The sequence below is a fragment of the Amblyomma maculatum genome, chromosome 7 (assembly GCF_055883805.1).
Source record: "Amblyomma maculatum isolate TAMU_Amacu chromosome 7, ASM5588380v1, whole genome shotgun sequence".
Taxonomy (NCBI): domain Eukaryota; kingdom Metazoa; phylum Arthropoda; class Arachnida; order Ixodida; family Ixodidae; genus Amblyomma; species Amblyomma maculatum.
In genome coordinates this window covers 77,593,371-77,609,380 of record NC_139350.1, presented here as the reverse complement: position 1 = coordinate 77,609,380, position 16,010 = coordinate 77,593,371, and the positions used below count along the sequence as shown (strand labels likewise).

At 43.8% G+C, this 16,010-nt stretch overlaps 1 protein-coding gene and 2 long non-coding RNA genes across 3 annotated transcripts; 1 reads left to right on the top strand and 2 right to left on the bottom strand.

The window, feature by feature from the left end:
- Positions 1 to 310: 310 nt before the first annotated feature.
- LOC146183691 (uncharacterized) lies at positions 311 to 5,494 on the bottom strand. Its single transcript, XR_014708502.1, has 3 exons — positions 5,441 to 5,494; positions 1,030 to 1,091; positions 311 to 508 (listed from the first exon to the last, which is right to left on the bottom strand). It is a non-coding gene; the product is annotated as an uncharacterized LOC146183691 (long non-coding RNA).
- A 1,153-nt stretch (positions 5,495 to 6,647) lies between these two features.
- On the bottom strand, positions 6,648 to 8,082 carry LOC146183690 (uncharacterized). Its single transcript, XR_014708501.1, has 3 exons — positions 7,822 to 8,082; positions 7,658 to 7,746; positions 6,648 to 6,802 (listed from the first exon to the last, which is right to left on the bottom strand). It is a non-coding gene; the product is annotated as an uncharacterized LOC146183690 (long non-coding RNA).
- Positions 8,083 to 9,762: 1,680 nt separating this feature from the next.
- LOC146183689 (uncharacterized) lies at positions 9,763 to 15,669 on the top strand. Its single transcript, XM_084608401.1, has 3 exons — positions 9,763 to 10,120; positions 11,657 to 12,474; positions 15,514 to 15,669. Exons 1-3 carry the CDS (start codon positions 9,925 to 9,927, stop codon positions 15,667 to 15,669), a joined length of 1,170 nt encoding a protein of 389 aa, XP_084464527.1. The 5' UTR covers positions 9,763 to 9,924.
- Positions 15,670 to 16,010: the final 341 nt, after the last annotated feature.

Genomic DNA, 16,010 nt, shown 5'->3' with positions numbered 1-16,010 from the left:
TGCGACAAAAGCAGTATGCTATGTTTCATGATCGCAAGTGGCGTCTCAAGCCAATTTTCATATATCGAATTATTTCGCTATCTCCTTCGAGTTCGATATATCCCGGTTCCACTGTAGGTCGAAAGCCTAGATAATTTAAACATTTTCTGCAGTCTCAGTGACATTCGAGTTAACAAGGTTTTCTGTATAACATGAAGATGTTAGATGAAAAGGGTGTCTACAAGTGGGAAACACTGCAGGTTTTAGAAAATTTAACCAAGCAAGAACAAAGTGTTTTTCACTCACCTGTCATTGAAGCGACTTTTGCAGGGGAAAGGGGCGGGAATGCTTTCGTTGCACCTTTGGAAACTGAATTGTTTGAAAGTGTTCCCGTCACACTTCTCTGAGCCAGAACTTCATTTCCCCACAAACGAACGGCTAGTTGTTTGCAGAACGAAGAGTCGTTGTTTAGGGTCAAAAGCCTCTCCCACGACCCAGCATCAATGTATTGGCCATGACCAATGTGTACCTAGAAAAAACAAATGAGTTAAGCACGATTGTAACTCCTCATGTAACCCCTCCACGATTGTAAGTCATCATCTGGTGTCACCTGCCCAATACAATCCTCACTACATTAGAAATAACCTACTGATAGCATCATCCTTGCACTCTAGATAGATGCTGGTGATACAAATGCAGTCTATTGAAAGCGCTGGGCACCTGGTTAGGTCAAGGAACTTGACAAGTGCAATCAACTGTGGCACAAAAGGCACACCTGATATTCTAAATCTTTTTCCAGAGTACCACAATTCACTTTAAAGCATGAAGCTGTGCTTAAACACTTTTGATGATAAGGTGCTATCAGTATTCAGCTGACCCAGTAAAAAGTTACCATGAAACAGAAACCAAAAAAGATCAAAAAGTCCATGTCATTAGTTACATTATATTACTCTACAGACTGCAGAAGTTTCTTAACAAGATATGTAAACTGTAGCAGCATCTTTACAGCATATTGCATCTTTAGTGAGAATGTTGTACAGTACTGCTCACCTCCCCAGTCTCATTTGCAGTTCCTGCCGTCAAGTCTAGCTCTTCGGCTGCCTTGCGAGGAGCTGCACAAAGCACACACACAAAAAGAAGTTAGCTTCATGCAAAGAAAAAGCACTGTATCCTGTCAAAGTAGCCCTATACTGAAGGAAACTGGAGTGGCTGCTTTTGTTGAGACAACTCAGAACAGTAACCTAGATTGCAAATAATGGGGAATGACAAGCAGCATGACAAATAACAAGCAAGCTATATATGGGCAGTGAAAACTGCAGTCTATATCACAATAAATGTTCAATAATTCAATATACACGGTGAAAATAGTACAGGTAAAATTACCCGAAGTTTGAACTAACAGAGTGAATGAAAACACTGTAGTCGGGAAGCCATACCGTTTTACAGTGCTTGCAAGGCTGGAAGACTGATCATTGTCCAACCATCCCACAACTGCTGCATTTCAACCAAAGCAGCAGACGCTATCTTCATGACCACTCAAAGCATAATTCGTCCGGATGTCGCGCATTACCCGATTTTCTAAGCTTCCTACTTATGGTAACACACAGTTAAACCAATGGGCGCGAATTTTTTTATACAGTCAAACATATTGATACAGTTAATCGGATAAAATGAAGTGAAAGTGAAGTTTGGCTGGGCAATTTAAAAAGAAACAAAAATTAGAGATCTGGTGCTGAGTCAATTATAGCAAAGCAGTTTTTTTACATTCGCGTGGCTTGAAATGTGTACACAAATAAAAAGCAAATAACAAAGGCAATATTCATATCGCTTAAGCCGCCCACAGCAGAATTGTTTGAATTGCCTGTGTTTGCTGCATGATGCACCATCTAGGGGAATGAAAGAAACTAGCATTATCTTTGACCAGCATGTGATCATAGCAACCTTTCAAGCCTCTCCTCCCCACCCCCCCATACTGCGTTATCGTGCTCTGTGCAATTTGTACTTCGTATCACTGTGTCATGGACAATGGCAGTGCAGAAGCGTAAAGCAGTTCTGCTCAGAACAGCTCCATGTGCGCGAAAAAGAGCATTGCGACGTGTACCATCGTTTTTTCTACAGCTAAGTGGCGAAGCCTCATGCAAGAAGATATGTGCTGTTTATCAATCAGTGATTGCAGCTTCCGGCATACTAAACACTTCTTTAACCAAGCATCTCAACCTGCTTACAAATGAGCAAACTATGAAAGTGCGCACTGGTGCCGCGAGTGATTCTGCAGCTACCGCTGAAGCGCAGCGACACTGGGGAATAAGCACCTGTTCCCCAGCCGGCTTAACACACGTCACCCTACAGTGCGCCCATTCTGTGTTGCTAGTCCTCTGATACCGACAAGCAGATTGTTGCCTTTTCTTAATTTTGCGGCTTTGCCTCACAGCCATGACAAAAAATAGTTTCTCTGTGTGGAAGAGTGCAGCGGCAGCACCAATGACCACGTCATGGTGCACTTCCTAAGGCGAAGTGGAGGACCATACACCTATTTACTTGGGTATTGAACCCAACCTATTTACTTGGGTATTGAACCCACTCCCCACTTCTGCTGCTCACAATTAAAAAAAAAAAAACAGGCTCAATGCGTCTCTTCGCTTCGCAGATCACAGTGCATTTCTTGGCAGCATGCCAAGATACTATGCAGCAATACTATCCCATTGCATATGTATCTTCTGAAGTAAGCTCTTGCTGGAAGGGGGGGGGGGACTTGGCACAGTGCCAGGGCCCTTTACTGATAAGCTAGCAACTACTCGATAGGCTCGTGCTGGTTTTCAGTACATGCCTTGATTGGGCCCGGGGGGCGCTGTTCATTGCCACAAAATCATTTGAACACGTGAAGCAGCAAACACCTTTGAAGCGAAAAATGAAGATGTCCTGATCGCGGCTGACCGCGATCATGACACCTGGGTGACTGACTGATGGGTGGGAGAGAGGACGATGCTTGCAAAAAAAAATAATTTCTTCCTCATAACAAACCCTACCCTCAAACTGTCATCATGGAATTTTTTTTTTAAAAGGTGGGCTCCTTACGCGAGTATTTACGGTAAATTGGAAGCTGACAAGTGCGTATGGCAGCGGCCGATTAGATAATCTGGCATTGACAAGGCACTCCCTTACCTTTCTAATTGGTTTAGCAGAATAAATGCAAAAACACCTTACACTAACGAGCACTACCAGTGCCAGGTCACAGCAGGCCAGTCAAATGCCTCTTGAATGTAAAAAAATAATGTAACAAGGACAAAGAAACAGGGTCTTATTCCTTATGAGAAAACATTTTCTCACAAGACTCAATTCATACATAGTGTAAAGCTCAAAATTTCTGCTCCACATCAATATGAGGGCAACATGCAAAGAACCATTAAGGATCAAAGCAGGTCAAACAATGGAACGCAATGAGTTGACGCATATTCATACTGCCAGGCACATGCTTCCAAATAAGGCATTCGTGCTACACTGTGCCAACAATGACAGGCACTCAAGCTAGCTGTACCTCAGAGCAGCCAAAATTATTACCTTTTAAAATTCGCACTGACGCCAAGGGCACTGCGCTGCTGATGGGCAGAGGTGGCGCCACTGACACTGAGGACACTGCATTCATAACCGGCAGAGGCAACGGCACTGATACAGAGTGAAAAGAATGGGGTGCCGGAGTTGCAGTGGCTTGGGAATGACTCGGGCCTAGGAAAAAGAGATCGAAAAGTTGTTGCCAGTGGAAGGTATGACAGGACTAGACCAGTAATAAGTGACACATAAATGCACAGTGAAATTATCGCCTACAGTTACGCAAGCACAGTGCCAAAACTACGAACAACAAGTTACAAGCAGTGCTGGGATGCTGAATAGTGTAGCGCTCTATGTCGCAAATTAGAAATAACCAGCCACTGATATTAAAAAAAAAATACCCATTTTCACTTATCTTGAATTTCAGTGGCAGATTGCAAGCGCTCCGCTGAGTGACAAACGAAGTGCATCACTGTTTCAAAGATCACTTCCTCCAAATCTGCAAATGGAATGCGTTCGCTCCTGCTGCAGCATGCTTCCCGGTAAGCCTGCGCCACTTGCCCGCATCCGGTGAACTTAAGTGCATCAGCATACGATGAACTGTTTCTCGCGATCCTGCCTTCTACAATGGTTGCTGCAGCGCCAATGACCACACCATGGTGCACTTCCTAAGGCACATAATGTACCTATATAAAAGTTGTCCCTCTGCATAATCTGTTTCCTTTTTTTTCTGTTTTGTTTGATTTTCTGCTTCACTTCCACTGTATTTGCTTGCATTTTTTTGTCGAACTTTTGCAGTTGTTGAAATGTACTCTTCCTTATGCATTTTATTTATTCTCCACTCCTGTAATAGCCTGCATAGGTTGATAGTATAATAAATGAAATGAAATGATGTGGAGGACCATATACCTATTTATTTGGGTAATGAACCCACTCCCCACTTCTGCCGCTCACAATTATAAAAAAATAAACAGGTTCAGTGCGTCTCTTTGCTTCTCGTCGCAGCCCACAGTGCATTTCTTGGCAGCATGCCAAGGTACTGCAGCTATACTATCCCAGTGCATATGTATCTCCTGAAGTAAGTTTTGCGAAAAGGGGGGGGGGGGGGGGGGGGGGTAGGGCTTGGCAGGGTGTCAGGGCCCTTCACTGATAAGCTAGCAACTACTCGATAGGCTCGTCTCGGTGCGTGCACAAGCGTGCTGGGTTTTCAGTACATGCCTTGATTGGGCCCGGTGGGCGCTGTTCACTAGCACAAAATCATTCGAACGTGTGAAGCAGCAAACACTTTTGAAGCGAAAAATGAAGGTGTCGACTGATGGGTGGGAGAGAGGACAATGCTTGCAAAAAAAAAAAAAGTTTCTCCCACATAACGAAACCTACTCCAAACTGTCGTCATGGAATTTTTTTTTTTTTTTATAGGTGGACTCCTTACACGACTATATACGGTAAATTGGAAGCTGACAGGTGCGTATGGCGGCGGCCGATCAGGTAATCTGGCCCTGACAAGACACTAACTTACCTTTCTAATTGGTTTAGCAGAATAAATGCAAAAACACCTTACACTAACGAGCACTACCAGTGCCAGGTCACAGCAGGCCACTCAAATGCCTCTTGAATGTAAAAAAATAATGTAACAAGGACAAAGAAACAGGGTCTTATTCCTTATGAGAAAACATTTTCTCACAAGACTCAATTCATACATAGTGTAAAGCTCAAAATTTCTGCTCCACATCAATATGAGGGCAACATGCAAAGAACCATTAAGGATCAAAGCAGGTCAAACAATGGAACGCAATGAGTTGACGCATATTCATACTGCCAGGCACATGCTTCCAAATAAGGCATTCGTGCTACACTGTGCCAACAATGACAAGCACTCAAGCTAGCTGTACCTGAGAGCAGCCAAAATGATTACCTTTTGAAGTTCGCACTGATGCCAAGGGCACTGCGCTGCTGACGGGCAGGGGTGGCGGCTCTGATGCTGAGGGCAGTGCGTTGCGAACGGGTGAAGGTGGTGGCACTGCTACAGAGGGCACTGCATTCATAACCGGCAGAGGCAACGGCACTGATGCAGAGTGAAAAGGATGGGGTGCCGGAGTTGCAGTGGCTTGGGAATGACTCGGGCCTAGGAAAAAGAGATCAAGAAGTTGTTGCCAGTGGAAGGTATGACAGCACAAGACCAGTAATAAGTGACACATAAATGCACAGAGAAATTATCGCCTACAGTTACGCAAGCACAGTGCCAAAACTATGAACATAACTGGAAAGTTTAGCCAAAAATCTGAAGTAAATTCCAAGGTAGCGTGACTTGCAATCTCTACATATGAACTACAGAAGGAACTGAATGTTAATGGTCGTCTAATAACAAGCAAGTGCGCTTACTTCCTGAGTAGGCAGTTTCAGCATCATTGTCTGCTTCCCAGCTTAACTCATCAGCCACTGCAGCACTGGGCGCATACAGGTCGCTCTGGTTCGTCTGTGAGGGACCTAAATAATAAAGAGACAAGAACTAGCACACTGCCTCACAAATATGGGCTATGGTTAAATGAATGTTTAGAAGGGCATGGATTAATAAGAATAGCATTGCGGCATGACTGTCACTTCAAGGTAACGCCTGAGCAAATGGTCAAAGGAGACCATAAATATATAACCCGAGAATTAAACATGTACATGTACTCCATGACAAAAAGGACTTTCGACAAGTCAATGTAGCGTTAGTTTTGCATAGAAATTAGCTCCATAAGAAATGAGTAGAAATTGTTTTAGATGGCTTCTACAGAACAAAATGGAAGAAATGGAATGTTCTGCCACTTTTGCCCAGATATTAGCTGCTAGTAACATCATGTCCTGCACTTCCTTGTGGCGTCCCTTCTATGTAACTCTAACTTTACACCGAAAATACACCAACGAGGCTAGCAGCAAATCTTACTCAACTTTGTAATAATCAGTCTTGTAGAATAGGTTTGATGAAAGCTTATGAATGTAAGAAGCTGGAAACTATGGTTGTTTACATACCACTTCCGAGAACCTTCGCACACAGTGCCTTTTGGAGGTTCTCGTTCAGGCTCCTCAGCTTTGTTATCTGCCCTTTTTGGTCCCTGATAAGAACCTTTGACGCCTCCACCTCAGCCTTTAGGCTGTCTACACGTAATTCTAACTGAGCCACCTTCGACTCTGCAGCTGAGTGCTCTTCCCGTGGCCCGGCGCCTAGTGTGCTGAGCAGTTCCTTCTCGGCCATTTTTTTCGCCGCTCCTCTGGCCTTCTCTTCTAGTCTTGCCTGCAAGAAGATAATCAGAACTGCAAACCAAGTAACACAATAACCAATGCTAGATAACCTAGGTGGCCCTAATTTCACTAGGCAATTTATTCAGTGTTTTAGCAGGCAACAACGAACCAGTTATAGTGAGATACCACTTGCAGAACTGTAACTAGGACAAGCTAAAAGGAATCGTTTACACTCAAAATGCCACTGCACTCAGAGAAAGGTCGGCTTAGCAAGCTCAATACAACAGAAATTGTAGTCTCGTGGACTGTTGAAGGGACAGTCTACTGGCTGGAACAAACGCCCAGTGCACAAACTCTTTCTGAGGTTCTGTGTAGTTGTTGAAATGCAAACTTCAAATTGCATAAAGCAAGTATAAACAAAAATGCTTCACTGAATGACTTCCTTCTGAAAGGACAACATTCAAATTCCCGTTCCTTGATGCACCTAATTTGACACATCAAAGACTCATGCAATTTATCATAAAACAGCCCGTTGGAAAATTGCTACATCTCTCTGCGTGTCCTTCGAGCAACCGGGCAGTGCGCCACATTCATGACGCACTAATTATCCCAAAGCAAAGCCTTACTAAAAGCAATTCATCCTTGTCTGAACCTGTGTTTCAAGTGGCAAGCAGCAATACTAAAAGCGCTAGTATTTGTATCCGTCGTAGGATAATCGCTACAGAAATGAACAATCCCATTATTAGTAGCGGACGGCAGCTTTAAAGCCGCTCGTAAAAAAATCTTCCTAAACACCGATAACTGGCGCGGTAAGCTGAAGCCGTACAATTCAATCACACATATGAAAGCAGTGCCCATCACTTTTTTTTTTTTGCGTTGCGCAATTACACACGATGGCTACTGGCACCTTTTTCCTCGGCGACATGTCGCTCTTCCTGGCGCCTTTCCTTGCCTCCTTGCGGCGTCCCCTCCATTACCGCATTTCTTGTTCCGTATCTGCGGTTCGCAGCACATCATGAATTTACGGGCGCAGGAAAACAGCTAGAAAGCGCTGTGAAAGGCTGCACTTACCAGTCATGTGGATTATCTTCGCTTCATAGAATCCTCCGCAGGTACTCGAATCACCCTCCCAAAAAACGTCGTACACTTTTCCTCTTTCATAGTCATCGATGTCGTGCGGGAAAAAATTCCGCACGTCCATGTGTGCAACTATGTAAGTCTTTTCTTCCCCGACGTACCGTACAAGCACGTACATACTGGTTGGCGAACACAACTACCGTGGAGCAGTGGTAGAAGCGTGGGCAGAAGCCAGACACACAGAGACCAAAGAGCCTGAACACAACTCAGGCGAAACAGTGGCAGAAGCGTGGGCAGAGGGCAGACGCAAAGCAGCAAAAGGGCCAGGTCGCCGCTGGGACAGTAAACTAAAAACTATAGTGCCACTTACGCGTCTACGCAGCGGCCGCCAACAGCGGCCGTGGTGTGGCGGTGTCGTCAGTAGCCGCGGCACTGCGGTCGAATCGAAAATAATTTTTTTGCCTTTCAACTTTCCTTGCACAAACAGACATGCTTTGTCGCTCAAATAAACATCTGTCTACTAATTGTGCAATCTTACAAAACTATTTTGTTTTTGTTTTTATTTCTTTTGAAATAATTACGGAAAGAATAGAGTTCAGAAGTGAGCGACTGTAGTGCCGCCACTTTTTTCGCGCATGTCGGGGGAAACGCCTCCAACGCGCCGTCCCCATCATGGTCTCCAAGACCGACTGCTCCACAGCAGTCTTTTCCGTACGCGGCAGTGACTACTACAGTGGCGTGAAATCTGGAAATGCGGCCTGCTTGTATTTCCTCCGGATGCTCCTTTGCACAATTTGCCATCCCATCGTTCTAACCCGATTCCACAGGTAGAATATCTAGGTGTTATTTATGGCTCAAGATTAGAATGGTGCATACCTCCATATAAAGAACAATCTTTTTTTAAAGGAGAAGGCCCCCACTGTCGACACACTGCCTGTCGGAAAAACTTGCATAGATCTAAGCTGGCCGGCCTCAGTTTGCCGTGTGCATTACCGGAGTGTTTGTTGACAAGCTTGTGTTTCGTGCGTGCTTTACGCATTTCAGTGATACTTGACTATGAGTTCGCCGCAACCTAAGCGGTACCGCCAGTACCTGGAACCTGGGGCATCTCGTGAAGTACTTAGGCAAACTCGACGGTACCAAGAGCTCAAGGGTTCTCAACCAGCGTCACAAGAGAGCGAATCCGACGACTGCGTGCTGGTGAACAGTGTCTGCGGTAGCTCTGACCATGGCTCCGACCATCCCGGCTCGGAAAATGAAACGCCTGACGCACCTGAAGACGCGTACAGTGAGGATGATAGTCCCGGCGCTACTGGCAGCGCCTCACCTTTCGATGTGCACGATGAAGAAAGAGACGATGACAACAGCGACGATCCGGCATCGCACGACGATGACGCTAATGAATACTTCTCGCGTTGTTCCAGAGAAACCCTGCCCAATAATAACATCAACAAAGCCCAGGCCATTTTGCTCATTGTCTCGTACGTCGTTTATGCGGGCCTTTCGTGGTCGCAGGTTTAGGGTCTTCTCAAGTTGATTAACACTCTTTGTGGAGCCGATGTTGTGCCAGATACGAAGTATCTCTTCAGGAAGTTATGGAAAGGCAAGATGAATTCTCTTCAAGTCCACTATTTCTGTGAAATTTGCTTTAAATATTTCGGCTCCAAGGACAGGAAGGAAACGTCACACACCTTCACGTGCGACAACTGCCAAGTTACACCAACCGTGCAATCTTTAAGGGCGAAAGGGTGCTTTTTCCTGATTTTCAATTTGAGAGATCAACTGCACAACGTCATTTCAGGCTGCTCGCAAGCATTGCACGCAAGGCTGAAGGAAGCTACTGCTGCTGTACACGGTACATACTCTGACATTATTGATGGCCGCCTATACCGAAGTATCAGACATCGCATGAATGCCAAGTGGTGTGACCTTACAGTCACTATAAACACCGACGGCTCACCAGTATTCAGATGTAGCAAATCGAGTGTGTGGCCAATTCAACTCCTTATTAATGAATTGCCTTTTAATGTCCGTTTTCAAAATGTCATCATAGGAGCTCTGTGGTTCGCAAAGAAGCATCCGCCTCAGCACTTATTCATGAAAACATTTGTGGATGCTTTCAACAACATCGGGTCGATAGCGTGGCGGCATGGCGAAGAAACTGTGCTTTCAAAGGTGTTTGTGACGTGCTGCTCAGTGGACTCACCAGCAAGAGCTGCGTTGCTGAACATGAAGCAGTTTAATGGCTATTTCGGTTGCTCCTGGTGCCTCGAGGAAGGAACTGTTGTCGAACGTAAGTTAGCTATATTATAATTTTGGAATGAAAAACAAATTTCAATAATCAGCATGTGCTTTTCCCCCAAAAAAAGGTTCAAATAATCCTATGGAAAATTAGATTTATTTGTGAGAAACTTGGTAAATTTCTAATCATGCTACAATGAGCAGTTATCATAGTCTTACAAAGTACAGAGAGAGCAGCATATATTGTTTTCTCGACAATTTGTCAATATTTCATGAAAATGCAGCTTTGTGTCGCTGCTATAGGTGTCCCGTTGCAAGCAAACATTGCAATTATTAAAAATTTTCAACACTGTTTTAAACAGGCATATACTGCCTTAGCCTTTTGTGTTAAATATGTTTGGAATGCAGTATGGTCATTGTTTTGCAGTGCCTGTTGATGCAGTAAGCTCATCCTGTGTATGAAGAATAGGGGGCAGTATAAGTATATTTAAATGCACCCAGGTATATAAAAGTTTATTTGTAATCCCTGAATTGGTTGTTGCAGTAATTGCACTCATATTCACTATCTACACATTTTATTTGAACAGATCTCAGCTGCTGCAAGCATATAAAGCATGGTATTGCAGACTGACAGCAGCCAATTTTACTCTTCCTAATGCCCCTCTGTATGCCTACACATCACTGTTTAACTGCTCTAAATGCTTCTCTTTAAGGTGATGTTCAACAGCCTCGGGAAGGAACAGCAGTTTACATTAGGTAGCGAAATACTGGAAGTAGTAGGCGAATATGTCTACTTAGGACAGGTAGTAACCGCAGATCCGGACCATGAAAAGGAAATAAGAAGAATAAGATTGGGATGGAGCGCATTTGGCACGCACTCGCAGATTACGACTAGCAGCTTACCGGTATCGCTCAAGAGGAAAGTATACAACAGTTGCATCTTGCCTGTACTCACCTATGGGGCTGAAACGTGGAGGCTAACCGAGAGAGTTCTACTGAAGTTGAGAACAACCCAGAGGGCTATGGTGCGAAAAATGGTAGGGGTAACATTAAGAGATAGAAAGCGTGCAGAGTGGGTCAGAGAAATAACTCAAGTTACCGACATTCTAGTGGAAATTAAGAAGAAGAAATGGACATGGGCAGTACATGTAGTGCGAAGAGAGGATAACCGATGGTTGCTGAGAGTAACAAACTGGATTCCAAGGGAAGGAAAGCGTAGCAGGGGGCGGCACAAAGTTAGGTGGGCGGATGAGATTAAGAAGTTCGCAGGGGTCAAGTGGATGCAGCTAGCACAGGCACAGAACCGGGTTAAGTGAAGAAATATGGGAGAGGCCTTCGCCCTGCAGTGGGTATAATCAGGCTGATGATGATGATGATGATGATGAAATGCTTCTCTTGAATTTAATTGTGCACTGGTATCGTGAAATATATAGAATAGGACTTGGGCTAGCTCGAACCAGATGTGGTTCTGGTTAGAAGTGAACTAAAGACTTTCCTAAAAGCTATAGCTCGCTTCTGATGTATCGCGTCTGCTGTAGTTTCAGCATCTTCTAGTGCTGAATATTGGTATTTTTCATTTTTATCTCAGGAACCCTGCGGTACATTCCTGGAGAAAGGCCAGCAGCTCTGCGCACACACAGCGGTATGCTGCAGGATATGCGGGCTGCCTACGAGCAAGACTTGCCAGTTCATGGGGTTAAAGGGCCGTCGTCACTCAATCAGTTGCAAGGCTTCAATCTTGTGTGGTGCTTGCCACCAGACCTTATGCATTGTGTGCTTGAGGGCGTTACGCAGCAGGTAACTGAGCTATGGCTCAGTGCTGTAGGGAAGGCTTTCCACATTGGGCGGAACTTCCGTGAACTGGAAAGCCGCATTAAGTTATTAAGGCCACCAATATCATTTTGTCGCCTGCCACGACCAGTCTCAGAACGCAAGAACTGGAAAGCCGCTGAATGGCTATTCTGGCTTTTGTACTATTCTCTACCATGTTTATCGGGTTTGATTCCTTCAAGATATGTCACCCATTTTTCTCTGCTTTGTCAAGGCATTTTTCTTCTTCTTCAGACTTCTGTAAGCGTTGCTGACCTTCAGGAAGCGGACCAGCTTCTGTCATGCTTTGTAAACAGAATTTGTTCACTGTATGGAGAAAGCAGTGCTACATTTAATGTGCACCAGCTCTTACATCTGGCAAAGAGTGTGGAGATGTTGGGCCCTTTGTGGGGTACATCTACATTCCCATTTGAAAATGGAAATGGTCAACTTCTGAAACTTGTGACAGCTGCACAGGGTGTCCCGCTACAAATAGCAGAGCGCTGTGTAATGAAATCTTGGCTTAAAACTTCCACCAGGCTGGTTGAGCTTTCTTCATCTTTAGCTCAAAGACGGAATCAAATTATCAACTTTCATGTCAGAGAAATAACTAATCCTCGTGTATTGGGAGCCCCTCTGAGGCCTGCTCATTTAGAAGAAGCTGTAGCAGGAATGTTTTTAAGAGAGTATGGAGTGGTGCCAAGCATTACATGTTATGGTAGAGCCGAAGCTAAAGGTTTTCATATTTACAGCACTCGGTATAGTCGGGCACTGAAAACTTGTTCGTACTGTTTGAAAATGGTTGATGGAGAGTACTGCATAGTAAATGACATCTGTACATTCATTGTGAATGTCCAAAAAGTTGCTCTGGTGTGCCAAAAATTGGTTATTTCTGAGCCTCCATTCAGAAATATCACTTACATACATAGCAGCAAACTTCCACCTCCAGGTCGCAACATGTCCCTTTACTCGCTTGAGGATGTTGCTTCACAATGCATTTTGCTTGACATTGGAGAGGCGTCATATATCTGTGACATACCAAACAACTATAAGATTGATTGAAGCTAGGCTTACAGAAACTTCATTCACATCTGATTATCTGCTGTAAAAGGCTTGTTTGTTCTTGAAGTTTCACGTCCTAAAGTGACTCAGAGGTTCTCCTTGAGAGGTATGGAATAATTTTAATAGTGTCCTTTTGCATCATTTTGAAAATGCTCGTGTCTCAGTGCCATATAGCAGCATATAACTATCATATTCATTTAGAGAAGCTGCAGAGCACTCGTTATGAAATTTGAACACTTCCTCAGAACGTCAGCTCGGAAAGTACTAGCGAGTTCTAGACACGTGGACAGCTCTTTCAGGTTTGAGGAAAAACTTGAAGTAAACTGTTTTGCAATGTCTTTTGCTATGACATACTAGATGGGTGAAGTATTTGAGGAAATGATGCTCTCCACTTAAAGAAGTGCTCATCCTGTTCCCTGTGTACATTCGAGTACTTTTTGGCACTTCTATGTTTTACTGAAAGGAACTCTATCCGAGGAAAAAATTGATGTATTTCCATCAAATTTTGGGAAGTGTACCTGTTAATGTTTATCTCAGGAGTTTTTTATTGAAATTGCTCTCAGTGGACTATACAAATTTAATACAGTCTTAAAAACTGTTGCATTCTTGGATTAAGTTGTGTTTAGATATGTGGTCATTGATGCAGCAGTGCTGACCTTCAGTGAGACATTTGTGTTATGTATCTGTTTGTTGGTACAGTGATGCAGTGACGCAGCATACATAGCAGCCCCACGGGTTTATATCTGCAGAGCTAAGAAGTCAAATGTTCAGACTGACATGGGGCATACGCTAGCAGCGAGTGTGCCGTGCACTGCTGTTAGACGCAGGCGTTGTGGGTAGGAGTCGAACCTGGTTGAAAGACTTGAGTTCTTCCTTTCAACACACCTAATATATAGGCTCTGTGCCAAGCACCTCAACATATACAGCCCAAATTAATTCAAAGTTCTTCAAAAGAGCTAACATTATAGCATTATAATGATTGCTGACATTATAACAGATGAAAGAAATTTTGTGTGCATCAGTATAGGCACCTCACCAAGGCCTTTGTAATGCTACCTGTTCTTAGTCTTGTTAGTTTTTTAACCCAGGTTGGGAGAAACTTTTGTATCTGAAAACAAAAAGTATTTCGTGCTCCTCTGGGTTCAACTTTTTTTTTTATTGTTACGCAAGCTTGCCATAAGGCGTATTGCAAAAACTCGTGTAAATTATTTTCCGTAAGGAACCGGAGAAGGCTCCTGCTCCTATTGTCAATGAGCCATTGCTCAGTCACGTCTTTATCGAAGCAGATTGTTCCATGGAGTGGTAATGGAAATGAATTTCCCCTCTCATACCACATGAATATTACCTGAAGTCATCGCAGTTGACTCAGTAACATAGAAGTCTTTTACAATGATCCTCATTGGCTTTCCTCAGTCATAACCTTCGATGGCAAGCCTTTGCCAAAAACGTCTGGCGTTCTCGTGGTTAAAGTAGCAAGTTGGACAAATTCTGACACCTGACTGTACTTTGTCCAGTCCTTTGTCCTCTTGTCCACAGATTCCACGTCTCTTGCATAGGGCGTGCATTGTTACCCATCCTTCTAAATGAAGCCAGGACTGTGCTATATTCAGGAAGGTGGCAATTTCAGTGGGTGACATTTTCCTTTTCTTGGGCCAAACTGTACACTGCCACCTTGGAAAAAATGTACTAGGTGGATGACATTGGATGTCAATATATACAATACTGCAGGCCAGATAGATATGAGACTTCAAGTGTCTGTAGCAGTAGTGAGTAGTGTTACCTCAGGCACCTGGTACTTGGTTATGCTTATTGCTCATTATTGTTTACCTTTTGTGAAACCAATTACAGCAGGTATACATGTTAATGTGTCTATTGCTATTTTGTATGAAAACTGTTTCAAATGTTTGTGAGCTAATCTCTTGCACACATTTGTACTAATTGGGATTCATATAGATGTATGACTGTCTCTGAAAATCTATTTCATATAAATAAAGTGCACAATTTCTTGTGATGACCATTGTTGTTGGCATACTTTATTAGGAATACTTCACCCTGTTTGTCGCCATAGAATCAGAGCATGTTGCATGACTTCTGCAGTATTTTGCATATCATAATGTCCCATTGTAGTCATACAGTGGCATACAATGTTCATTCACAAAGTAATGAATGGTTTGCAGGCACAGTAATTTGCATGCAAGCACCAAATCTCAGTTTTTCTGTGAAAGTACTGAATATACACAGATAGGTTGAAAAGGTGAAACATTAACTTAATGCACATGAGCTTTGAATTGGTTCTATGGTATCAGATATTATGACTTGTGAAGGGTTCTAATATGCCTTATGCATGCTAAAATAGCTGTTGTATGTTGTTCTGCTAAGGTTGACTGTATACTTATGTGAGAGTGAGTGCTGCTTTTCAGACTCTCCTACTGCACTATATATTGCCAGGGTGTTGTGCTTCATAACTGAGATATGAGCATGCATGCCTGCTCAACTGACTAAATAGATGTGGTCGCATGTATGTAGGGGCTAGGCGCTGGTCACCTTCTAGCCCCGGCGTGCCAACCCTAACAGACAGAGCTGTACGTGGCCCCCAATCCGTCGTGTGAGATGTCCCCATTGCAGCGGGTTCGGGACAGAGGGGACAAACACCGAGTTCCATACTTGAACAGGATTTACTGTGCTCAAGTGCACAACAAGACCGAGAACACTCGAATACAACCGCCATAGCGAGCGAACGTCCATTGCTTAATGACTTTGCAAACACATCTACCCGTCACTACACCAGAAGAGATATCTTCCTGGTATAGAACGTATGTGTCATATAAAAAGAGCGCGGTTACACATTTGCGTGCTATGAATATATTGTTCACTAAACCGACTAATTATAACGCAACTCAAATGCATCACCTGCAAGCTTTGCAGCATGTGATCGATCGATCGCGTATATAAATGGGAGGCGATTTTGGAGCGTGAACTGCATGTTGCTTTTATTCCGATATATCAAGGTAATTTATGGTCTCGGTTTTCTTCTGTGGGGGCCCATATGGATTGTCTCGCCCTTCCAAGCC